The sequence below is a fragment of the Gymnoscopelus microlampas genome, assembly GCF_963454915.1.
Source record: "Gymnoscopelus microlampas genome assembly, chromosome: 6".
Taxonomy (NCBI): Eukaryota; Metazoa; Chordata; class Actinopteri; order Myctophiformes; family Myctophidae; genus Gymnoscopelus; species Gymnoscopelus microlampas.
Genome location: NC_139943.1, coordinates 6858703 through 6886482, shown reverse-complemented (window position 1 = coordinate 6886482; position 27780 = coordinate 6858703). Strand labels below are relative to the sequence as shown.

At 40.9% G+C, this 27780-nt stretch overlaps 3 protein-coding genes across 3 annotated transcripts in view; all 3 read right to left on the bottom strand.

Annotated features, from left to right (window-relative positions):
* The window catches only part of LOC311046712 (nuclear factor 7, brain-like), a 71574-nt gene extending 49167 nt beyond the window's left edge, over window positions 1-22407 (bottom strand). The window contains exon 1 of the mRNA XM_084059221.1: window positions 22241-22407. The gene's annotated coding sequence lies outside the window, so the exon portion shown is untranslated. The remainder of the gene's footprint in view (window positions 1-22240) is intronic.
* Window positions 651-18023, bottom strand: LOC311046844 (zinc-binding protein A33-like; the record flags this gene model as incomplete). Its single annotated transcript, XM_084059419.1, has 2 exons — window positions 651-853; window positions 16546-18023. The coding sequence occupies one exon, from the start codon at window positions 18021-18023 to the stop codon at window positions 16551-16553; it is 1473 nt and encodes a 490-aa protein (XP_083915545.1). The 3' UTR covers window positions 651-853; window positions 16546-16550.
* On the bottom strand, window positions 9063-22091 carry LOC311046710 (nuclear factor 7, brain-like). Its single transcript, XM_084059217.1, has 2 exons — window positions 20480-22091; window positions 9063-9095 (listed from the first exon to the last, which is right to left on the bottom strand). The coding sequence occupies exon 1, from the start codon at window positions 22077-22079 to the stop codon at window positions 20640-20642; it is 1440 nt and encodes a 479-aa protein (XP_083915343.1). The 5' UTR covers window positions 22080-22091; the 3' UTR covers window positions 9063-9095; window positions 20480-20639.
* Window positions 22408-27780: the final 5373 nt, after the last annotated feature.

Genomic DNA, 27780 nt, shown 5'->3' with positions numbered 1-27780 from the left:
TAACACTGATGTTTGTAAGTTGCTGTCTGTTGCCTGCTATTGTAGATCTGCTATTTTCACTGTTAATTATAGTTTATGAAAGTTTCTGGAAAAATCTTTGGATTTTTTTGGAAAATGTCTAAATGTCTAAATTCCAATACAGCAATGAATTGATATTAAAAAAAGAGAAAAATGTACTTTGTGATTTTGAATACTTAAGTATTTTTTAAAACAATTACAGTACTTTACCTCAAGTATTAATTTGACAGAGGAACTTTCACCATTAATATTTGACCCAGCAGTATTTATATTTTCACTCAACTACTGGGTTTGATTGAGTATTTTTACTTGTAATAACTCTTCTAGTGTATGATCTACTGAACGCTGACTGTTACAAACACACGTCTGACTCACTTTACTCTCATCATCTTTAATCAGATCAAACACATCAACAGACATCATCACTGTCACATAGAAACTATAGAATTGAAACCTGATCCATAAATGACAAACACTACAATACAAAACATGTTATCAGTAATAATCATATCAAACATGTCACCATTATACCAATAGAATTACTAACTGATCGTTTCTATACTACAAAATAAAAGTATGTTATCAGGAATCATTTTATCTGTTTAACTATCTGTCCACCATATAGCTCTGTCTGTCTGTCTGTCTGTCTGTCTGTCTGTCTGTCTGTCTGTCTGTCTGTCTGTCTGTCTGTCTGTCTGTCTGTCTGTCTGTCTGTCTGTCTGTCTGTCTGTCTGTCTGTCTGTAATACCAAAGCAATTCAAAACTGAATGATACATTAATTAAATAATCACATGCAACTCAAAATGATAATGAATAACCTGCCATAAACCAATCCCTTCTGATTACCATGGAGATCTCCTAATCAATACCGGCTCAATGGAGGCTATTATTGGATGCCAGACGTTCTAACTGTGGTTTTCCAGAGTGACACAGATCTTCCCTGGTAACATCTTCAGAGATGGACCATTAGCATTACCATAAATGAATGGAAACAGTGTCTCAGTGAAAGTTTGTGTGAAGGTGTGTGTGTAGGTGTGTGTTAGAATCAGGATCAGAGAAGGACAGCTGTCCTCTGTCCCAGTCCAGCTGGACTCTGATCCTCCGAGGATTCTGATTCACCCAGAGAACAGTCTTCTCCCTATCAGGCCCTGATGAGAAGTATGATCTGTATTCAGAACCCTTATAGAAAGTTATTATCCAGTATCCACTCCCTATGCCTCCCTTCCTCTGGTAAGACTCCACACACACACCTACTACCCAGTGTTTATTGTCTCCAACCTCAACATCCCAGCTGTGAGACCCTGAGTTAAAGCCCTCAGATCCCAGAACTCTGTACGACTTGCAGTCAAACCTCTCTGGGTTGTCAGGAAGCTGCTGTCTCTCTACACGTCTCACACTGGTCAGATCATCAGACAGCATGAGATATGGATTAGCAGTGTTGGGGTCCAGGATGACAGGAGTGTAGGAGACAATGTCCTTCATCTTGTCCCAGACTCTGAAGGTCAGGTTCTTCAGGTGTTTGGCCTCGTCTATCAGCGCAGTGACACGCGGAGGGGGCGTGTCACAGAGTGGAGCTGACGTCTCACTGCTAAACTCAACGGGTGTAGCAGCGAGTGGGGAAAATCTGTTTGAAACGTGAAGTGGTTGGTGTCCCGTGTGCTTTTGTTTATATCTACGCTTACGACCAGGAGCAGTCACCCAGGCGTCTTGGGATTCCATTTCTCTGCTCAGACCCTCGATCCTTTCCTTGATCTCCTGACTCTTCTGAGCCTCTTCCTCCCGCAGAGCGACGATCCTGGCCTCCTCTTCCTCCTGCAGGAACCGACGAAGATTCTGAAACTGTTCCTTAATCTGCGTCTCTGTGTTCCTGGCCTGAACCTTGATGTGATTTTTTGTTTTGTCGTAATCTGTTTTAACTTCATCGAAGTTGAAGACCTTCAGTTTCTCCTTTAAAGGCTTCAGCGATTCCTGGACCTTCTGTTTGCAAAGTCCTGACGCTTCGTCCACGGGTAAGAACTTGTGTCTGGTGTGTTTTTTTGAATCGCGACACACAACACACACCGGCTGTTGGTCGTCCAGACAGAAGAGCTTGAGCTTCTCACCGTGTGCGGTGCAGAGGACCTCAGAGCTCACCCACGAGGACCTCTGGCCTTCCTCCTCCAAGAGGTTCTCACACAGGTCCTTCACGACAACGTTTGTAAGAAAATGATCCCTGGAGCATCTTCTCTGACAAAAAGGACATTTATTTGTCCAACTTTCCGTCCACCATTTCTGCAGACAGTCTTTGCAGAAGCTGTGGCCACAGGACAGCACAACGGGATGTTTAAAGATGTCACGACACACGGGACAGGTCAGCTCCTCTTTTGGAACAGTGAAACGGGAAGCCATTTCTCTGCTGCTCCCTGATCTGGAATGTTCTCTGAGGCTGTTACACCAGAGGAATACAAGAAGACAAAACAACGATAACATTATGAGTATCAATTGTACAATTATCTACCAATCACACTTGCTATGCAATAGATGTAAAGGGTATTTCAGCAACCGAGTTAGCTGACACAACTCAGAACCGTGTCTTTGATGGTTTTATTATACTAACACAAAATACAAACACACACTAACACATTCAAGCCAGTAGGTTATAAACATAGAAAAGGAAACACAAACAACAACACAACGACAAATTACTGACATGAAATGTACACACATAACTATAAAACATATCGGAAATATATACATTTATTGTCGTATAAACACGGTCTCAGTTCTTACCGGAAATCCCTCAGAGCTCGCAATGGAAAATGATGTACGCAGCAATAACACCCTGGTAACTAGTAACACTGATGCATGTGTAGAACACAAATGTGTCCTTTTAGTGAGGATTCTCTCTATTTATATGGGTTTGGTCTACCCATGTGGGTGTAACCTTCTGTTGATTAATCATGTGACTTGTGTATTGTCTTAAATGTGGAAACACAGGCTTTAGCACTGTTCTATAACAGCTCCACTCTCCCCCAGCTCCTCATCTGACCTAATCAATCAACACTCTCATGTGACTCTCATGTGACACATGCAAAGTCCCCCGCTGTGGACCCCAACACAACAGGCCTCCATAATTGTATGTACCTGTACCTACTATGACCACATATCCCTCTGACAATATAGTAAACGTATACATTCTACATATGCAGGCATTTTTTTATTTGGTTCATAAACTACACAAATAATAATAACAACAATACTTATGTTACTGGAAAGTTCTAAAATCAATAGTAGTAGTAGTAGTGTTTGCACTAGTGATTGTAGGACCCATACCCTGTGCAAGAGGATCTGGCAAGCCTGACGTAGCCCGACGGTAAGCGTGTTACGTCACTTCCTGTACTGTCTGAGCTAGCGAGACGTATATCGTTGAGCTGCGCAAGACGCTAACCTTGATATTATTGCATTATTGTGATTTGAACACACACTATCACTGCTAACTACTACCCTATCTCTGTACTGTGTGGCGACTTTATCGCTGCTTGGGCTGATTGTCTAGCTAAGGGACTAACTTTGCCGTTGGTTGTTGGCTTTGCAATTAGCCTAGCTTTAGCTTAGAGGCTACCTTGGCTTCTCACTCCTGGGTGCAGTACGTTAGTCCGACAGCGCATTCCTCCGACAGCGCAGCGCTCCGACGTTTCCAATACTAAACCCGAACCAAACCCGCACCCTAACCCTAACCGCACGCGGATGCCACATAGTCGGAGAAAAGGTCTGTCGGATTAACGCATGCCTCCCCTCACTCCTTCCCCCCCGGGTTCCCGTCTCGCTCTCATCCTCTCTCCTGTACTGTATGTCACATGTATAGTTACTTACAACCCGACAACTTTATTGTGTCGGATGTATGTAACAAGTGCAGTGTGTTTACAGCGCTGGAGGCGAGGCTCTGTCAGGTGGAGGAAACCATAGCTAGCGGTGCTCACTTTAGGCTAGCCCGACTGGGTGACTGCTCCTGGTCGTAAGCGTAGTAATAATCAAAAGCGCCCGTTGATATGAGGGGCCGTTTAAGCCAAAAATAATGAAACACTTTCACACACGCTAACGAGACAGTCTTATACTTACTACTGAAATGCTTTTACATTCAACTTTGAGACACTTTCACACACGCTGATGAGACACTCTTACATATACTACTGAAATGATATACGTTCAATATTGAAACACTTGCACACTCACTACTGAAACACTCCACAGAAACCACTGCTCCACAGCAATGCAGAACAGTTCATTGTAACAAAACATGTGTTCAGTATTGAGACAGAGGCAGGAAAAACAGGAGAGGATGTTATTATTTTGTTGCACAACAGAAGTAATAAAGTAATGTTTAAGTTGTTAATTGATCCATTTACTTTAAGTTACATATTACTTCAGTTACTTTCCAACACTGTTCACAGCAGAGATATACAATTGTAATATTATTACTGTTTTAATAATTGTTTTACTGGTCAAAATAGATTTGCCATAGTTTTGATTGTCTATGATGTCCAACACCTGTAGTGCTAACCTACATACATGTGAAATGAAAGCAGCAGATAACATACTAGGGTCATATGTGTATTCTCCTGTGTGGTGTTGTCCTGTGTACAGTATGTCTTCTTTTGGGGGGTCGCTGGCTGAAAAGGATGAGAAGCAGTGATCTAGTGTACTTCTAAGTTTGTACAGTAGGACCTAAAGCTACTAAATAGATCAGATCTACTGTTCTAAGTCATCAGATGTTAGTTTAGGAAAAATCAGAAAGAACAAAAGGAGAAACGGCTAAAAGATAAAGTTATGCAGCATTACAGTTATGTCATCTCTTTATGAGTATTAATATGCATGTAATGAAATATACTGATGTAACACTGATGTTTGTATGTTGCTGTGTGTTGCCTGCTATTGTAGATCTGTTATTTTCACTGTTAATTATGTGTTTTTTAAAGTTTCTGGAAAAAAAAACTTTGTTTTTGATTTGTTTGAAAATAGTCTAAATTGAATTGATGTTAAAAAATAAATAAAAAAGTACTTTGGGATTTTGTATAGGCTTACTTAAGTATTTTTAAAACAAGTACCCCAGTACTTTACCTCAAGTATTAATTTGACAGAGAAACTTTCACCATTAATATTTGACCAGCAGCATTTATACTTTTACTCAACTACAGGGGTTGATTGAGTACTTTTACTTGTAATAACTCTTCTAGTGTATGATCTGCTGAATGCTGACTGTTACAAACACACGTCTGACTCACTTTACTCTCATCATCTTTAATAAGATCAAATACATCAACAGACATCATCACTGTCACATAGAAACTATAGAATTCAAACCTGATCCATAAATGACAAACACTACAATATAAAACATGTTATCAGTAATAATCAAAATTTCACCATCATACCAATATAATTACAAAAGTAACCTTTATTCACAAGAAAATAAAAGTATGTTATCAGTAATCTAATCGTTTTATCTGTCTAACTATCTGTCCACCATAGCTGTGTGCATGTTTGAATTCAATACACATTGTAAAGCATGATTTATCTGTCTGTCTGTCTGTCTGTCTGTCTGTCTGTCTGTCTGTCTGTCTGTCTGTCTGTCTGTCTGTCTGTCTGTCTGTCTGTCCACCAAAGCAATTCAAAACCAAATTATATTTAAATAATCACATGTAATTCAAAATAATAATTAATAACCTGCCATAAACCAATCACTTCTGATTACCATGGAGATCTCCTGATCAATACATTCTGTACGTTTTTTATTGGACACCAAACGTTAACTTTGGTTTTCCAGAGTGACACAGATCTTCCCTGGTAACATCTTCAGAGACTTACCATTATTACCATTATAAATGTATGGAAACAGTGTGTCAGTGAAAGTGTGTGTGAAGGTGTGTAGGTGTGTGTTAGAATCAGGATCAGAGAAGGACAGCTGTCCTCTGTCCCAGTCCAGCTGGACTCTAATCCTCCGGAGTTTCTGATTCACTGAGAGAGCAGTCCACTCATCATCATCATCATCATCGTCATCATCATCATCATCGTCATCGTCATCATTATCATCATCATCATCATCATCATCATCATCATCATCATCAGGCCCTGATGAGACTGCTTTGTATCCACCCTCATAGAACTGTATATACCAGTGTCCACTCCCTCTGCCTACCTTCGGCTTCCTCGGGTAAGACTCCGCACACACACCAACTTCCCAGATTTCATTGTCTCCAACCTCAACATCCCAGCTGTGAGACCCTGAGTTAAAGCCCTTAGAACCCAGTACACAGATATAGCGGTCAGACCTCTCTGGGTTGTCAGGAAGCTGATGTTCCTCTTCTCCACGTCTCACACTGGTCAGATCATCGGACAGCATGAGTCCAGGATGAGCAGTGTTGGGGTCCAGGATGACAGGACTGTAGGAGACAATGTCCTTCATCTTGTACCAGACTCTGAAGGTCAGGTTCTTCAGGTGTTTGGCCTCGTCTATCAGCGCTCCTGAGACCGGCGGTGGGTCCTGCAGGGTGAGCTGGACTCCCTCCATCGTGGTCTTGTAGTTCTGCAGGAATGAGACGTGGTCGTCGGCTCTCAGCTGGTCCTCAGCAGCTTGGATTGCATTGGAGAGGGTTTCCATTTCTCTGCTCAGACCCTCAATCCTCTCCTTCATCTCCTGACTCTTCTGAGCCTCTTCCTCCCGTAGAGCGGCGATCCTGGCCTCCTCTTCCTCCTGTAGGAACCGACGAAGATTCTGAAACTGTTCCTTAATCTGTGTCTCTGTGTTCATGGCCTGAACCTTAACGTGATTTTCTGTTTTATCGTAATCTGTTTTAACTTTATCAAAGACCTTTAGTTTCTCCTTTAAAGGCTTCAGCGATTCCTGGACCTTCTGTTTGCAAGGTCCAGACGCTTCATCCACGGGTAAGAACTTGTGTCCGGCGTGTTTCTCTGAATCGCGACACACAACACACACCGGCTGTTGGTCGTCCAGACAGAAGAGCTTGAGCTTCTCACCGTGTGCGGTGCAGAGGACCTCAGAGCTCACCGACGAGGAGCTCCGGCCTTTTTCCTTCAAGAAGTTCTCACACAGGTTCTTCAGCGCAAAGTTTGTAGAATAACCCTTGGAGGATCTTCTCTGACAAACAGGACATTCTTTTGTTGACTTTTTCGTCCACCATTCCTGCAGACAGTCTTTGCAGAAGCTGTGGCCACAGGACAGCACAACGGGATGTTTAAAGATCTCATGACACACGGGACAGGTCAGCTCCTCTACCTGACCAGTGAAACGGGAAGCCATTTTGTCTGCCGGTCACACACCTGATCTGGAATGTTCTCTGAGGCTGTTACACCAGAGGAATACTAGCAGACAAAACAACAACAATAACATTATGAGTATCAATAGTTTGTATCAATAAATATGTTGTATTTAACGATAGAACAAAAAAGACAGACAGACAGACTGACTTTGTGTCAGTCTTTTCAAACAAACAGAGTGGATCTTAGTGCAAAAAGTACATTACTAAACACATGTATGACATAGTGTGTTTAGTCAGAATGCTATGCTGGCCATGTTCGATGAAGAAAATGGTCATGGGACGTTTTCTGGTCTGCGTTTGAAACGCTGTCCAATTCGCTTTGTAATTTGCATAATATTCTGTCTAGAGCGGACACGGACATGTTTGTGTTCATGTATGTGTGAGTGTCAATTATCGGATAGGGCAGGATCTAAACCCGGACTGAATGGTAAACAGAAGCCGGACCAGCTTGGGAACATCATTGCATCTGTTTTATCACCCCAAAACAAGTTTAATATGCATATATGTTTGGTAATGTTTAGTAAGAGTCATGAGTTGACAGTAGTTTTCAAGGGGTTTAGCTTGCTGAAAGTTGATACATATGACTGTCATTTCTTGTTTATTATCTTTATGTTCTTACCTCAGTGGAGATTGTATCAGATAACACTCGGTCTGCCAGGTTGTTCAAATGATCCGTCTGTCTGTTAATTTATCTATTTTATGATTGATCGATATTTGCGTCTCAGTTTGTTTTTCGTGTCGCTCTCTCTGACGAGTGACTATAGTCTCACAAAATGGCTGAACGACTAAACAAGGAAATGGACTTTGATTAATTTTCTTCTGATAACAGGAATGACACACACACACACACACACACACACACACACACACACACACACACACACACACACACACACACACACACACACACTGTTATCATAAGACAATGAATCAAAGTTCAATTTCTTTAGATGACTGGTTGTACTGTGGCTCCCATGGCAGAAATAAAATCACTTTTTTTCACTAAGATCCACTCGAAGATTTGTTTGAAAAGACTGACTCAAAAACACCGTCTGTCTGTCTGTCTGTCTGTCTGTCTGTCTGTCTGTCTGTCTGTCTGTCTGTCTGTCTGTCTGTCTGTCTGTCTGTCTGTATCACTGCCTTTGGTCCCATAAACGACTCTGGTTGTTCTTCATACCGGTAGATTTATTGCACTCTTACTGGCAAACAATCCAACAACGTAAAACTGTACAAAACAAAGCATAAACAATACACGCACATAAACAATGTAAGATTAAAGTATAAACAACATGAATGTAACAAAAACATGACTGAAACACAAACACGGTCTCGCTGACTGCACATAAACCAAAGGGAATGAGAGTGAATCCACGGTCAACAACAGCAACGCACAACTGGAACAAAAGTACATCTTATCAACATAAAGACGCATGATAGGAACATAAATGTACACATTTATAAAGCAAAGACAAGTAGGCCTACCTTATTCCGTACCGCACATGCTCAAACAACAATACGTTCCTTAGTGAGCGGAAGTGTATCAGTGTAACACGCTTGTGGATCTGCATGAAACTACTCCTTATAAAGTGTTCCGGCTAGATCAAGACAATTAGACCTTACGGTGCTACAAATACATAGTAAACCCAGGGCAAATAAATTATATTACAATAGATAATGAAAAATATAACAAATTACAACCCATTATGGCAATTACTGTCTGTCTGTCTGTCTGTCTGTCTGTCTGGCTGTCTGTCTGGCTGGCTGGCTGGCTGGCTGGCTGGCTGCACTGCAAAAACTGAGACTGGGTTAAATGTAGTAAGTAAATAAATATTAGTACACTATACAAAATAAAAAAAGACTATGTGCAGTTTGCAATGGCATTGAGCTGAATCCAACACATTATTAATTGCATTTATTCAGGTTTGTTTGAATAAAATCAGCTGTGAATCACTGAGTAGAATTTAATTGTAATTTTCTGTAAAGTAAAATACGCAGAAGAATGGTAGGTTTTACTCGCTGGGAGAAGTTGAATTAATTTCATGGCTTTAGTCTCTATAGTTACTTCACCCCGTTATGTGTATATTAATTGATTAAATCGAATTAAAGCAAATCTACATTTATTTCCAGGTCCATTAAGCTGACTGAAATGTATCAATAGGGAAAATATCAGTTTTGTGTCAAGGACCCTCACATGAATATGTATTTGTCCGCAGACCCCCATCTGAAAATATTTTGAGCCAGGGACCCCCATACAAGATTTGTGTTGTTAAAATGTTTTTTTCAATGTTTGAAAATAGCAGATCTATAAAGCTCACGATGTGTTGCATCGATACACATTGTGAGCTTGAAGATCGGCCATTTTCAAATAGCAGATATGGGTAAGTGTTTTTTGGTGCTATATTGATGCTATATGAACTTGGGGACCCCCTGGAACCTCTTCAAGGACCCCTGGGGGTCCCCGGACCCCACTTTGAGACAATACACAATATGCTGTGCTACAATATTTCACACAGAGGTCTACATCTGGTATAAAGATTAAGACACTGTTTTAATATATCCTCGCTGTCGGGCAGAAACTGATGGCAAAACCAACTATCTCCATTTTACAACTTTTTTATTTTATTTTATAAATCAGTGCTATTGATCACCCTTTATTTCTGTGTGTGGGTTTTACAAATATTGAACCAATGAAACGTATTAAAAAACGATTCTGACTAAACCGCCTAACTCCATTGGATCCTCAAGCTGTCAAACCACTTAAAGGTAGGGTAAGTGATATTTTTTGGTTAAAACAAAAAGTATTTTGTTAAAAGGTTGAAACACTATATTCTGATAGTAATCATTGCTATAGAGTGTTTTTTCAGTAACAGATGTCTCCCTGTCTCACAGCTCTTTAATAAACAGAAAATACATTTTCCGGTAGGTGTCAAAATCTCAGCCAATCAGGAGAAAGCACCCATTTTTAAGCTTCATTTGTATAGAGTTCCCGTTCCAATTTTGTCTTCTCATTTCTTAGTGTCATCACTTCCAATTTCACTTGTTTAATCTGTATCCTGATTGAGTTAAATGGTAAAAATGGTAAATGGTGCATTTATATAGCGCTTCTATCCGAAGCGCTTTATATTGATTGTGCCATTAACCCATTCACACACACATTCATACACCAATGGCAGCGGAAACCATGCAAGGCACCAACCTGCTCATTGGGAGCAATTAGGGGTTCAGCGTCTTGCTCAAGGACACTTCGACACTAACTCTAGGGGAGCGCCCCAGCGCGGGATCGAACTGGGAACCTTGCAGTTTTCCAGTTCACTCTACCCAGCCACTCTACCCCTGAGCCACTGCCGCCCCGTTCTCTGTCCTGGTTGGATAAAATTGGAAATGAAATTGGAAATGAAACTGAAACTGGAACGAAAATACATTTTCTGTTTTATAAAGAGCTGGAGAGACAAGGAGACTCCTTTTACTGAACAAACACTCAATAGAAATGAGTACTATCAGAATATAGAGCTATTTAACACTTATTTTAACCAAATCAAATCACTTACCCTACCTTTAACTCCGACTTAGGTTTTTTATTTTGTTTCTAGAATATAAAATATACTATATTTTTGAAATATCTGTAAAAACCAATGGCGTCACTCTGTCCATTCTTCTTACTGTCTATGGTTCAGAAACAGTGGGCCTCATTTATTGATCTTGCAGTGTTTCCCAAAATCGAGACCTTGGGGGGTGGGGGGGGGGTGTAATGTGCAACATCGTTTTCTCACTTAAAGGAATATTTCACTTTCAAAAAAACTTTTGGTCATTTTATCATCTCAGGCCTTTGTGAGCCCCCCAGACAGTTTTTAAGTTGCTTGATTCAGTATTTAGATATTTGATATTCATGTTATCAGACACGCCCCCTTCCTATACAAACCCATTGTAACTTCAAACTCCATTTTAACCATTTTAGATTCATCAAAAACACCCGTCCTTGGTTCTGGTGACTCACACCGCCCCCCTAATACGTGAGGGGGCCTTGTTTTTTCAATTACTTTTTTCATGTATTTTTTATATTTTTTTTAGAAAGTGAAAAAAATAAAATACAATAAAAAAATAAAGAAATAAAATAAATGAAAAGGGGGGGGGCAGGGTGAGTCACCAGAACCGAGGACGGGTGTTTTTGATGAATCTAACATGGTTAAAATGGAGTTTGATGTTACAATGGGTTTGTATAGGAAGGGGGCGTGTCTGTGAAAATGAATGTCAAATATCTAAATACTGAATCAAGCAACTTAAAAACTGTCTGGGGGGCTCACAAAGGCCTGAGTAGACGATAAAATGACCAAAACTTTTTTTTGAAAGTGAAATATCCCTTTAAACAGTAAACAAACCAACGGTAGGCCTATATGTGTATACAAGGTATCTGCACATTTATAAAGTTTTGCTAAAAACAAAAAAAATAAGACTACTATTGTGTCAAAAGTAATCAACAAACTATACAAACAAAATGGTCAAACATTGGCCAAATTGTCAAATGTTCTAAGAAAGAGGCAAAAAGTGTTGTGAGCTTATAGATCGGCTGTCACAATTTGCATCTGTGGAACCGAGTCAAACTAAATGTAATCTCAACACCTACTATTCCAAGTGCTTGTCAGGGTGGGGGGTCCCCAATTCAAATTTGATTATTTTTGGAGATCCCCAGTTCAAATATGATTATTTTGGGGGGTCCCCAGTTCAAATATGATGATTATTTTGGGGGCCCCAGTTCAAATATGATTATTTTGGGGGGTCCCTTGCAGGATTATGCAGAGGCTAAAATGTAACTTAGATAGCATGTTACAGTATGTAGACAGATGCCAGGTCATTATTGAACTGACATCCTATAGTGTGTATAGTTTCAATGTAGACTGATGATAGGTTCTTGGTTTACGTATGTATTAGTTCAATTAGACTATTGGTTAACTTATGTATTACTTTATTATTAGATTACTATTTTTATGCATTTTATCTATTATGTGTATTATGATGTATTATCTTGTGTCCTTGCTTACTGTAAATTGTTCTGGATTAAGAGCGTCTGCTAAATGCGTAAACTGTAAATGTTTTTTTTAAATGTTTATTTATTGCTTTTGACCAGCACATAGTACATATAATACAGTTACCATAGGATGTCAAAAGTATTTTTATTTTTTTTTGTGCCCTTACATCTACCCCCCACCCAAATCCCACATACAACATTCAGACATGTAACATACACTTAACTAAAAAAATAATAATAATAATAAAATAAAAAATAAAAAGTAGTAAAATATGTATTATTTCCCTCGCTACCCCTCCTAGCCCTCCCCATGGTACATATGGAGTGTATCCGAGAAAAGAAACAGGAATCTGTTATTTTCTTCCTTTAACATGTATTAACCTAGAGCTTGTCAACGTGTCGATGGCAGTGTTTGCTTTATCTGTCCTGTATTAGTTTAATTTAGTTATATATTTAATCATAGGGCCCCAAACCTGATCGAATTTGCCCGGTGATCCTCTCAGATTAAATTTTATTTTCTCCAAATTTAGGTACATCATGAGGTCTTTAAGCCATACAGATGCTTTAGGGGCCAGTGGTGACTTCCACTCCAGTAGTATCCTTCTTCTTGCTATTAAAGATATAAAGGCAAGATTCTGCTTGATACCCCTTCCAATATGTTGATGATCTGGGCAAATTCCAAACAACGCCATCTCTGCACCCGGTGACAACTCTATGTTCCAAGCTTCAGCAAGATGTTTAAAAAATGGCAGTCCAGTAGCCTTGTAGGCGGGGACAAGACCAAAACATGTGTGTCATATTTGCTGGGGACATATGGCATCTGTTACAGGAATCTGTGATACTTGGGTATATTTTAGAAAGTTTAAAATTAGTAAAATAAATACGGTGCACCACTTTAAATTGTATTAGGTTCAGCCTAGCACATGATGTACTGTCATTCACTCTCATTAAAGCCTCCTCCCAAAGTTCATCATCTATAACCCTGCCCAGTTCATGTTGCTAATCTGTTTTAATTTTGTCCAAAGAAATAACTGTATGAGTACAAATTGAGGTGTAAACCTTTGAAATTAAACCTTTCCCCATCATGGAGATGTCCAAAACTGTGTCAATTAAAGAGTTGGGGATAGCATTTGGAAAGGAGGAGTTATTATTTTTCACAAAGTTTCGAACCTGGAAATATCGGAACAGATGAGAATTTGGGAGGTTAAACTTTTCAAACAGTTCGCTGAAGCTACAGAATATATTGTCTATATAAAGATCCCTTAACTTAACAAGGGCTGGTCTCTGCCACAAAGAAAAGGCTGCATCATTCTTGGATGGGGAGAAAAGGTGGTTGTTCAGAATAGGACTATGGTTAGACATTCCTCTGAGTCCAAGGGCAACTCTGAATTGAGACCAGATTCTTAAGGTGGAGAACACAATTGGATTAGATGAGAATGTTTTAGGTTGAATAGGTAGTTTAGATGTAAGTAAGGCTAGAAATGAGGTGGTAGGACATGATTTAACTTCAAGGTCGCACCAGGTCAGTGTAGGATCCTGTATCCAGGGTATCATTTTGTGTATATTGGCTGCCCAATAATAGTTTCTGAGATTAGGTAGTGATAGTCCACCTTCAGAGCTATGTCTCTGTAAAAACTCCTTCCTTATCCTAGGAATTTTACCTTTCCATAAAAAGGATGAAATTAGTTTATCTACTGTTCCGAAGAAGGATTTGGGTAAAAAGACTGGCAGAAAAAGATACAGAAAGCGTGGGAGCACATTCATTTTGATGCAGTTTACTCTCCCGGCAAGGGTTATATGTAAGCTATTCCACCTTTCCAAATCCAATTTAAGCGTGTCCATTAGAGGTGGGAAATTATTTTTGTAAAGGTCTGATAAATGTCTACAGATATTCACACCTAAATATTTGAAATAGTTTTTAGACATTTTGAAAGGAAGACACGTTTCTGGAATTTGAAGGGCCAAGCTGTTTATTGGGAAGCATTCACTCTTTGAGAGGTTCAATTTATAGCCTGAGAAAGATCCAAATCTGTTCAATAGTTCTATTGTCTGGGGAATAACGGTTAACGGATCAGATATAAATAATAATAAATCGTCTGCATATAACGAAAGAATGTGTTCTGAACCCCCTCTATAAATCCCTTGAGTGAAGTTGGCAGATTTAAGCGCCATAGATAGCGTTTCCACCGCCGCGGCGAAGAGCATAGGAGACAGGTTGCAGCCCTGGCGTGTGCCTCTGCTGAGTGAGAAATATTGGGACCTTGTGCCGTTCGTATTCAGTGATGCCTTAGGTGAAGAATATAAAAGCTTTATCCAGGATATAAATGTAGAGCCCATACGATACCTTTTAAGGACCTCGAATAGATACCCCCACTCCAACCTATCGAACGCTTTCTCTGCATCCAAAGAGACAACCACTTCTGCTGTCTCAGTGGATGCAGGGGAGAGAATAATGTTAAGTAAGCGACGTATATTAGAGAAGGAGTGGCGGTTCTTCATAAATCCAGTTTGGTCTGGTGATATAATATTTGCCATAACTGGTTCGAAACGTAGTGCTAAGGCTTTAGCTAAGATTTTATAGTCTGCATTCAAAAGGGAAATAGGCCTGTATGAGCTACACTCAGTGTGGTCCTTGCCTTGCTTAGGCAATAGTATTATTGAGGCTTCAGTGAGAGTTTGAGGTAGTGCTCCCTGGTCCAGGGAATCATTATACATTTTTAACAAAAGGGGGGATAATTTATCAATAAACTTCTTATAAAACTCTATAGGATAACCATCAGGACCGGAAGCCTTCCCACTTTGTATTAGTTTAATTGAGTTTTCAATTTCACTTTTTTTTAATGGTTGATTCAACTCTTCTGCTTGAATAGCTGTTACAGATGGAAATTCCAGGCTGTCCAGGAACCTTATCATGTCAGAGTTGTCAGCTGGGGATTGCGAAGTATATAGCTCTGAATAATATGTTTTAAAAGAGTCATTAATAATTGCCGGGTTTACAGACAGTTCACCCGACGGGGTCCTTATTTGTTTAATTTCCTGAGAGGATGCTTGACTCTTAATTTGATGTGCCAGAATACGTCCTGCCTTTCTGGAAAAATCTTTGGATTTGTTTGGAAAAAGGTCAACATTTCAATGAATTGTTACAACATTTAAATGCAGTTTTTTTCTTCCCTTATAATTTTTATCGCACGATTTTGTAACCCTTTTTTCACCCGGTGCCAATTTGCTAAGTGATCCTGGGCACTACACTCCCCCCACCAGCCTAGGGAGGCCAGGGCCGAGCTCATGCCTCCTTCAATGCATGAGAGCCAACTGACCTTCTTGTCACCTGACAGGGGGGAGTTTTCCCTGGTTGGACATAGCGCGTGGAAGGAACACGTTATTCCAACCAGTTCCCTTCCCCTCCATCAGGCGCCCCGGCTGACCAGGGGGAGGCAGTATAGTGACCAGGATTTTAAATGCAGTTTTTAATTTTGAATACTTAAGTATTTTTAAAACAAGTACTCCAGTATCTCAAGTATTAATTTGACAGAGGAACTTTCACCATTAATAACTGACCCGGCAGTATTTATATTTTTACTCAACTACTGGGGTTGATTGAGTACTTTTACTTTGAAAAAATCTTCTAGTGTATGATCTGCTGAATGCTGACTGTTACAAACACACGTCTGACTCACTTTACTCTCATCATCTTTAATCAGATCAAATACATCAACAGACATTATCACTGACACATAGAAACTATAGAATTCAAACCTGATCCATAAATGACAAACACTACAATATAAAACATGTTATCAGTAATAATCATATCAAACATGTCACCATTATACCAATAGAATTACAAACTGATCGGTTATACATTATAAAATAAAAGTATGTTATCAGGAATCATTTGATCTGTTTAGCTGTCTGTCCGCCATAACTGTGTTTATAAAGCGTGATCTGTCTGTCTGTCTGTCTGTCTGTCTGTCTGTCTGTCGGTCGGTCTGTCGGTCTGTCTCTCTGTCTCTGTTAGTCTGTAATACCAAAGCAATTCTAAACTGAATGATACATTAATTAAATAATCACATGTAATTCAAAATGAAAATGAATAACCTGCCATAAACCACTGCCTTCTGATTACCATGGAGATCTTCTAATCAATAGCAGATCAATATATTCTGTAGGTTTTGTATTGGACGCAACACGTTCTAACTGTGGTTTTCCACAGTGACACAGATCTTCCCTGGTAACATCTTCAGAGACAAACCATTGTTATCATAATGACCAACATATGGAAACAGTGTCGCAGTGAAAGTGTGTGTGAAGGTGTGTAGGTGTGTGTTAGAATCAGGATCAGAGAAGGACAGCTGTCCTCTGTCCCAGTCCAGCTGGACTCTGATCCTCCGGAGTTTCTGGATCACTGAGAGAACAGTACACTCATTATCATCATCATCATCATCATCATCATCATCATCATCATCATCATCATCATCAGGCCCTGATGTGGAGATTGCTTTGTATCCACCCTCATGGAACTGTATAAACCGTTTTCCGCTTCCTGTGTTTCCCTTCCTCTGGAAAGACTCCACACACACACCTACTGCCCAGCATATATTATCTCCAACCTCAACATCCCAGCTGTGAGACCCTGAGTTAAAGCCCTCAGAACCCAGGACTTGGTCCCAGTGGTCAAACCTCTCTGGGTTGTCAGGAAGCTGCTGCTCCTCTACACGTCTCACACTGGTCAGATCATCAGACATCATGAGTTCAGGATGAGCAGTGTTGTGGTCTAGGATGACAGGTGTGTAGGAGACAATGTCCTTCATCTTGTCCCAGACTCTGAAGGTCAGGTTCTTCAGGTGTTTGGCCTCGTCTATCAGCGCTCCTGAGACCGGCGGTGGGTCCTGCAGGGTGAGCTGGACTCCCTCCATCGTGGTCTTGTAGTTCTGCAGGAATGAGACGTGGTCGTCGGCTCTCAGCTGGTCCTCAGCAGCTTGGATTGCATTGGAGAGGGTTTCCATTTCTCTGCTCAGACCCTCAATCCTCTCCTTCATCTCCTGACTCTTCTGAGCCTCTTCCTCCCGCAGAGCGGCGATCCTGGCCTCCTCTTCCTTCTGTAGGAACCGACGAAGATTCTGAAACTGTTTCTTAATCTGCGTCTCTGTGTTCCTGGCCTGAACCTTGATGTGATTTTCTGTTTTGTCGTAATCTGTTTTAACTTTATCAAAGACCTTCAGTTTCTCCTTTAAAGGCTTCAGTGATTCCTGGACCTTCTCTTTGCAAAGTCCTGACGCTTCGTCCACGGGTAAGAACTTGTGTCCGGCATGTTTTTTTGAATCGCGACACACGACACACACCGGCTGTTGGTCGTCCAGACAGAAGAGCCTGAGCTTCTTACCGTGTGCGGTGCAGCGGACCTCAGAGCTCACCGACGAGGAGCTCCGGCCTTTCTCCTTCAAGAGGTTCTCACACAGGTTCTTCAGCGCAAAGTTAACAAGAGGATGGTCCTTGGAGGAGCTCCTACAAACAGGACATTCTTTTGTTGATTTATCCTTCCACCATTCCTGCAGACAGTCTTCGCAGAAGCTGTGGCCACAGGACAGCCCAACGGGATGTTTAAAGATGTCATGACACACGGGACACGTCAGCTCCTCTTCCTGGCCAGTGAAACGAGAAGCCATTTTGTCTGCCGCTCCCTGAACTGGAATGTTCTCTGAGGCTGTTACACCAGAGGAATACTAGAAGACAAAAAAACGATAACATTATGAGTATCAATAATAGCAGTTATACTAGTAGTAGTAGTAGCAGTAATATTTGTAGCACTTTTTAGTCTGTTCTTACCTTAGTAGAGATTGTAGCTGTCTGTCTGTCTGTCTGTCTGTCTGTCTGTCTGTCTGTCTGTCTGTCTGTCTGTCTGTCTGTCTTGTAGTCGGTCTACCTGGTTGTTCAAATGATCCGTGCGTCTATTAATCTATTCATTGATTGATTGATATTTGCCTCTCGGTTAGTTTTCCGTGTCGCTCTCTGACTGACGGGTGATCTCAGTCTGAAAAAAAGGCTGAACAACTGAACAAGGAAATGGACTGACAACAGGAATGACACACGCACACCCACACACACACACACACACACACACACACACACACACACACACACACACACACACACACACACACACACACACACACACACACACACACACACACACACACACACACACACACGTCACCAAATCTACATGAACTGTGGTATCCAAGGAGTTGCTAGACAATTAGAAAGAAGTAGAACCTGCTTATTCTGTTCAAAGTTCATTCATAGGAATGCCCTGTGCCTCATAGATAGAAACCTAGACACCTCATTGGTCCATAGATATAGAAACCTAGTTAACTCATTGGCCGCTGCAGTTCATCGGAGCGACCTGTATCCACGGCCGTCATAATTGGGAAGACACTCCTCCTGGCTACTGGCCAATCACAGCGTGTCTTTTCCGGGACTTTTCCTTAAATATATACATCCCTTTATTTTTTTATACAACTAGATTCTGACAAGTCCCGGAAAGCGGCGCTGTAATTGGCCAATAGTCAGGAAGCGTGCCTTCCCTAATATGGCGGCAGCGATACAGACGCCCCAGAGTCTGAGGAGGAGGAGTCTACCTTTATATGTCTCCGGTGTGTCTCATATACATATAAAGGTAGACTCCTCCTCTGAGGAGGAGGAGTCTACCTTATATGTCTATGGTGTGCCTTCCCTGCAGCAGCTCTGATAAGATGGGGAGTGAGCATGTGATGCTTACCCTGTTGCTAAGCAATGCTTGTACCAATGGAAAAGTTTTACACACACACAGAGCACATCATAGTGACTTTCTAATGTGTACTTTTGTGTACAAATTGTATTTATCCACACTACTGAATGTAACTTCCCATCAGTGAAGAATGTTGTTTTTTCCCCAACAAGATAATTAGTAAGTAAATGTACTTTGTAATTTTGAATTCTTAAGTATTTCTTCTGTTTTTGTAAGTACTCCAGTACTTTACCTCAAGTATTAATAGTCAGGGGATATTAAAAAAGTCTTGGAATAAATTCCTTACCAAAAAAAAATCTTCACCAATGTGTTTGCAAAGGTATCTAGTAACACATCTCACAAAGACTGAAATTCAGTATCCCTAGAAGACTTTTTTACAGCTCCTTAAAGTTGGGGTACCCACCATAACCTTGGTTAAAAAAAAATCCCCCCAAAAAATCAAAATCTAATTCTGTTTTAAGTAGCATGTGAGGTGTCAAACTAGGGTGTTTTTATGATTCTGAATCCATTGCAATCATTTGTTTTGCACCAAAACCACTCCTTGGGCTAAAAACGGCCCAATCTCAATGGGCTTTTTACACAAAAAGTATACATGGCTATGGCCGTTTTTAGCCCAAGGAGTGGTTTTGGTGCAAAACAAATGATTGCAATGGATTCAGAATCATAAAAACAACATAGTTCGACCCCTCACATGCTAACTAAAACAGAAATAAATTTGGATTTTTTTTTTCTTGATTTTTTTTTAACCAAGGTTATGGTGGGTACCCCAACTTTAAGGAGCTGTCAAAAATTCTCCTAGGGATACTGAATTTCAGTCTTTGTGAGATGTGTTACTAGACACCTTTACAAACACATTGGTTAAGATTTTTTTTGGTAAGGAATTTATTCCAAGATTGGAAAATATTCTGCTAATATCCCCTGACTATAATATGACAGAGTAACTTTCACTATAATATTCGACCAGTAGTATTTATACTTGTACTCAACTACTGGGGTTGATTGAGTACTTTTACTTTTAATACATCTTCTAGTGTATGATCTTCTGAATGCTGACTGTTACAAACACACGTCTGACTCACTTTACTCTCATCATCTTTAATCAGATCAAATACATCAACAGACATCATCACTGTCACATAGAAACTATAGAATTAAAACCTGATCCCTAAATGACAAACACTACAATATAAAACATGTTATCAGTAATAATCATATCAAACAAGTCACCATTATACCAATAGAATTACAAACTGATCGTTTATACACTATAAAATAAAAGTATGTTGTCAGGAATCATTGTATCTGTTTAACTGTCTGTCTGTCTGTATGTAATACCAAAACAATTCTTAACTGAATGAAACATTAATAGAAAACAATAATTCAAAATAAAAATCAAAAACCTGCCATAAAACAATCCCTTCTGATTTGCATGGAGAACCCTTAATCAATACCAGATAAATATATTCTGTAGGTTTTTTATTGGACGCCAGACGCTCTAACTGTGGTTTTCCACAGTGACACAGATCTTCCCTGGTAACATCTTCAGAGACTCATCATCAGCACCAGTCATAATGAATGGAAACAGTGTGTCAGTGAAAGTGTGTGTGAAGGTGTGTAGGTGTGTGTTAGAATCAGGATCAGAGAAGGACAGCTGTCCTCTGTCCCAGTCCAGCTTGACTCTGATCCTCCGGGGTTTCTGATTCACTGAGAGAACAGTCTGCTCACCATCATCATCATCAGGGTCTGATGAAAGGAATGCTCTGTATTCACCCTCCATGAACATTATAGGCCAGATTCCACTCCATGTGTCTTCCTTCCTCTGGACAGACTCCACACACACACCTACTACCCATGATGTATTGTCTCCAACCTCAACATCCCAGCTGTGAGACCCTGAGTTAAAGCCCTCAGAACCCAGGACTAGTGCCCACTGGTCAAACCTCTCTGTGTTGTTAGGAAGCTGCTGTGCGTCTTCTTCTTTTACACATCTCACACTGTTCAGATCATCAGACAGCATGAGTCGAGGATGAGCAGTGTTGGGGTCCAGGATGACAGGAGTGTAGGAGACAATGTCCTTCATCTTGTCCCAGACTCTGAAGGTCAGGTTCTTCAGGTGTTTGGCCTCGTCTATCAGCGCTCCTGAGACCGGCGGTGGGTCCTGCAGGGTGAGCTGGACTCCCTCCATCGTGGTCTTGTAGTTCTGCAGGAATGAGACGTGGTCGTCGGCTCTCAGCTGGTCCTCAGCAGCTTGGATTGCATTGGAGAGGGTTTCCATTTCTCTGCTCAGACCCTCAATCCTCTCCTTCATCTCCTGACTCTTCTGAGCCTCTTCCTCCCACAGAGTGGCGATCTTGGCCTTCTCTTCCTTCTTTAGGAACCGACGAAGATTCTGAAACTGTTCCTTAATCTGCGTCTCTGTGTTCCTGGCCTGAACCTTGATGTGATTTTCTATTTTGTCGTAATCTGTTTTAACTTCATCAAAGACCTTCAGTTTCTCCTTTAAAGGCTTCAGTGATTCCTGGACCTTCTCTTTGCAAAGTCCTGATGCTTCGTCCACTGGTAAGAACTTGTGTCCGGCGTGTTTTTTTGAATCGCGACACACAACACAGACCGGCTGTTGGTCGTCCAGACAGAAGAGCCTGAGCTTCTCACCGTGTGCGGTGCAGAGGACCTCAGAGCTCACCGACGAGGAGCTACGGCCTTTCTCCTTCAAGAGGTTTTCACACAGGTTCTTCAGCGCAAAGTTAACAAGAGGATGGTCCTTGGAGGAGCTCCTACAAACAGGACATTCTTTTGTTGATTTATCCTTCCACCATTCCTGCAGACAGTCTTTGCAGAAGCTGTGGCCACAGGACAGCCCAACGGGATGTTTAAAGATGTCATGACACACGGGACACGTCAGCTCCTCTTCCTGGCCAGTGAAACGAGAAGCCATTTTGTCTGCCGCTCCCTGATCTGGAATGTTCTCTGAGGCTGTTACACCAGAGGAATACTAGAAGACAAAAAAAACGATAACATTATGAGTATCAATTATAGCAGTTATACTAGTAGTAGTAGTAACAGTAATATTTGTAGCACTTTTTAGTCTGTTCTTACCTTAGTAGAGATTGTAGCTGTCTGTCTGTCTGTCTGTCTGTCTGTCTGTCTGTCTTGTAGTCGGTCTACCTGGTCGTTCAAATGATCCGTGCGTCTATTAATCTATTTATTGATTGATTGATATTTGCCTCTCGGTTAGTTTTTCGTGTCGCTCTCTGACTGACGGGTGATCTCAGTCTGAAAAAAAGGCTGAACAACTGAACAAGGAAATGGACTGACAACAGGAATGACACACGCACACCCACACACACACACACACACACACACACACACACACACACACACACACACACACACACACACACACACACACACACACACACACACACGTCACCAAATCTACATGAACTGTGGTATCCAAGGAGTTGCTAGGCAATTAGAAAGAAGTAGAACCTGCTTATTCTGTTTAAAGTTCAATCATAGGAATGCCCTGTGCCTCATAGATAGAAACCTAGACACCTTATTGGTCCATAGATATAGAAACCTAGTGAACTCATTGGCCGCTGCAGTTCATCGGAGCGACCTGTATCCGCGGCCGCCATATTTGGGAAGACAGTCTTCCTGACTACTGGCCAATCACAGCGTGTCTTTTCCAGGACTTTTCCTTAAATGTATATATCCCTTTATATTTTTATACAACTACATTCTGACAAGTCCCTGGAAAGCGGCGCTGTAATTGGCCAATAGTTTATTTTTTTTACCTTTATATGTCTACGGTGTGCCTCCCCTGCAGCAGCTCTGATAAGATGGGGAGTGAGCATGTGATGCTTACCCTGTTGCTAAGCAATATCTGTCTGTCTGTCTGTCTGTCTGTCTGTCTGTCTGTCTGTCTGTCTGTCTGTCTGTCTGTCTGTCTGTCTGTCTGTCTGTCTGTCTGTCTGGATGAGCAGTGTTGGGGTCCAGGATGACAGGAGTGTAGGAGACAATGTCCTTCATCTTGTCCCAGACTCTGAAGGTCAGGTTCTTCAGGTGTTTGGCCTCGTCTATCAGCGCTCCTGAGACCGGCGGTGGGTCCTGCAGGGTGAGCTGGACTCCCTCCATAGTGGTCATGTAGTTCTGCAGGAATGAGACGTGGTCGTCGGCTCTCAGCTGGTCCTCAGCAGCTTGGATTGCATCGGAGAGGGTTTCCATTTCACGCACACACACACACACACACACACACAAACTCGCACGCACGCACGCACGCACACGCACACACACACACACACACACACACACACACACACACACACATTTGAATTATTTTATTTGGATCTGCACAAAAAGCGCAATACATGATAGATCCAAACATTGATCAGAAGAAGGTCACATTATACGGGCAAACCAGATACAACTGCTGCACATGCTTAACACACAGAGGAAAAAAGATAACGAATTGATGACATACTATATACAGAAATTCAACAGTTGTTTTTTTTGCCACTCAAGGGTAAATGAAACATCGCCTTCTCCAGATAGACAGACTGCCCTTAATAGCTGAGACAGAACAGTATTTAGCCAACTTTTTTGCATTTGTCTTTTGCAATCCACCCAATTGCATGCCGCGGAGCACAAGTTTGTGGACGTGGCCCAGACTCCCAAACACAAGGACAATAAGTTGACAGTTATATCCCAAGGCCATAATACGTTCCACCAAAGGCTGATATTTCATACGTTTGGATGTAAAACAAATGTCCATATACAAATAAAATGGGCAGCCTATTTCGAAGATAGTAACGTTTTTTCTCATTTCATTAATGAACACAATATCTGGGGTATTTGGAATATCTTGCAGTGAATTGACATGTGTGTCATTGTGATCAAACCAGTCTAGTTTTACAGTGCTGTGTTTATACATTTTGTTGTCCTTTCCTGTACTTCTCTGATTCTGTCTGAGACCAGATCCACCAGACGATCATGTCTGGCAATGTACAGTCCTTTATAGTGGCTGCAGCCATTTAAGATGTGTACGACTGTCTCTTTGTCATGTGGTACTGGGTGTAGAATACAGTGTGGGTCATGTTGTGATGGATACCAGGTTGCCAAGTTAAACTTGGTCGGCAGCACTTGTAGACGTGCTTTAATGGTGAAGATTAGAATGTCCTCACCAATAGTGTTATTTGAGAGACACACACACACACACACACACACACACACACACACACACACACACACACACACACACACACACACACACACACACACACACACACACACACACACACACACACAGCACATCATAGTGAATTGATGGCCATTCAGAGTTATGTGAGGTCAGGTGTCACGGAATGATTCTGACCTAAACAGCAGTTCTGTCTATCTGTCTGTCAGAGGATTAATATTTTTGCCCAACAATGAATACAAAATTAAAAACAAAAACACAATTATCAATTATTCAATGAATAGAAAACGTAATAGAATAATCACTGGGAAAGTAATGAATTGTTGCAGCCCTGGATATGATTTGAACCTATTTCAGTGGGTGTCGTAGCTGCTCACCACCACAAGATGGCAACAGAGTAACATCAAGCTCACCGTGCCCCCTCCTCCCTGCAGTAATAAAGCCTCAGTCATTAAAGGGATAGTTCACCCCCAAAACGATTCCCCCCTATGGATTAGTCACCCCATGGAGACTTGAATTCATGGATATTTTCATTTTTGTTTTGTCCCATTCCTAAGCCAATACTTTGATGACAAACTAAAAAATATCCATGAATTCAAGTCTCCATTGGGTGACATTTTTTGGGTGAACTATCCCTTTAAGATTGATTTGCACACCTGTTCCTTTATAGCAGACGCGTTATTATGAATCCCACGCCGCGTCCTGGATTTAGACCCGCCTTACGTGTCTGATTGGCTCCCCGGCAGGCATAGTTTTACTGAGGTTAGGGTTAGGGTTAGGGTTAGGTTTAGGCATAGTCTTACTGAGGTTAGGGTTAGGGTTAGGGTTAGGTTTAGGCATAGTTTTACTGAGGTTAGGGTTAGGGTTGAGGTTAGGTATAGGCATAGTAGCAAAAACGAGAACTGTCAATCACAGCGACTACTGACCAATCACAGCGCCCGCTCAGCGGGTTTGCCACGACGCGGTGTGGGAATCATAATAACGCATAGCAGACAACAACACGTTGCTATGGAGACCAAGCTTGTTTTGATTCTCAGCCACAGCAAACAACACTGATGTAAAGTGTTCTGTAAGAAGCTCACATAAAGATTCATCATTCAAAGACTTTATTTGTGCACATGCTCATACAATGTCAAAATATAATACAAGGTTTAATACACATATAGGTGATAATAACAAGGTACCAGTGTTCCTGGAATTCTCTTGGAAAGTTAACCACTTCATTTCAGTGGTGTAAAGTAACTAAGTACTCAAGTGCTGTACTATTTGAAAACTTCACATACTATACAGTAGTTACTTTTTTATTGTATTATTATTACAATACACACATTAACTTCAGACTTCAACACACTTCAGATTTCGGCCATTTGAAAATAGCAGATCTACAAGCTCACAATGCGTCGCGATGTAGCACTTTCTCCACCACTGCTTAATTTTGATGGAGTCATGGGAAAAATAACAAAAATAGCCAATCAACACGTGTTGTGAGCTTGTAGATCTGCAACTGTTGGACATTGTTTGTAATTATAACTGTTCTTGTATGATGACCAGTGTTGCCAGATTCTGTAAGAGAAACAAGCAACCCAGGTCATACATCAGCTATTTGAAAATAGCCGATCTACAGTACAAGCTCACAACACGTTGCGATGCGACGCGTTGTGAGCTTGTAGATCGGCTATTTTCAAATAAAATCTTGCGGGGAAATTATAATAAGCAGATCTGGCAACCCTGATAATGACATGGCCTAAACAGGGCGTCAGGTTTAACCATTTAAACCCCATATGGGCTGTCCGCCAAGGAGTACCTCAGGGCTCTCTGCCAGTGTCTTTCCTGTTTTTCTGTTATTGTGGGGGGAAGCTTTCGCTGAAAATAGCAGATCAACAAGCTCACAACGCTGGTGGAAGAAGTACTCAGATATTCTACTCAGCTAAAAGTAACAATAACACAATATAAAAATACTCTGTTACAAGTAAAAGGCCCTGTGTTAAAAATGTTACTTGAGTAAAAGTCCAAAAGTATTGGCATCAAAATATATTCAAAGTACCAAAGGTAAAGGTACTAAAATGTTTGAAAATAGCAGATCTACAAGCTGACAACGCGTCACATTGTGACGCGTTGTGAGCTTGTAGATCAGCTATTTTCAAATAGCCTATCTATAAAATAGTGCTAAAGTGGTTAATGTATGTTTCATAATAAATCCAATCCACTTTATTTATATAGCACATTTTACAACTTTTTTTTAAGGTTTCCAAAGTGCTGTACAGAAACTCAAAAAACAAATACACTGGGTGAGCTAAAACACAGAAACAACAGCAAAACATACAGCAAAATAAGAAACAAAATAAACAACAAAAGGAGACATCACAGACACAGTATAGTGTCAGCAGACACTGAAAGAAAACATAGACCATAGAAACTCTCAAACGGGATCAAAAGCCTAGGTATAAAGGTGGGACTTGAGGCCAGATTTAAAGGTCTGGATGGTGGGGGCCAGTTTGATAAGGGAGGGGAGCCCATTCCATAATATGGGAGCTACGACTGAAAAGGATCGGTCACCTCTGGTCTTTAAACTTGACTCAGGGACCTCAAGTAAGTTTTCAAATGATTGTACTGGAGTTTAAGAACAATATTTGCCTCTGAGATGTAGTGGAGTGGAAGTAAAGGTTTTGGAAATTGGAAATACTCCAGCAAAGTAAAAAATACCTCAAAACTTTACTTAAGTATAGTACTTGAGTAAATGTACTTAGTTACTTTACACCACTGCCATCCATGCTGGATGAATCAAAGAGCAGAATGTTATCAGAATATGATATTTACTCTGCCACACCTTATGAATACATAGAGCTAGTGTTTCATATTGTTGTCCAAAGAATGTAATCCATGTCTACCAGCATTTTTACTTTGGACTGTAATTCTGTTCCTGAAACACTTCAACATAGAATGAAAACACTTTCATAACCCTCAGTATTCAGACTCCAGTGATTTGATTTTTTATCTTATTATCATATTTAATGACACAGACATCTGGTAGTGGGCTCATCAGACATGATCACATCTGCCTCTCTCTCTCTCTCTCTCTCTCTCTCTCTCTCTCTCTCTCTCTCTCTCTCTCTCTCTCTCTCTCTCTCTCTCTCTCTCTCTCTCTCTCTCTATATATATATATATATATATATATATATATATATATATATATATATATGAACTGAACTAACACACACACACACACACACACACACACACACACACACACACACACACACACACACACACACACACACACACACACACACACACACACACACACACACACACACACACACGCACACCCAGAGGGAGAGTGTTGTACGTCAGTCATCCATCATTCAGTGAAGGTGATGCAATTGTGATGTCATTGTGAGGTCATTGTTCCAGTGAAAGTATAGTGTCACTGTACCAGAGA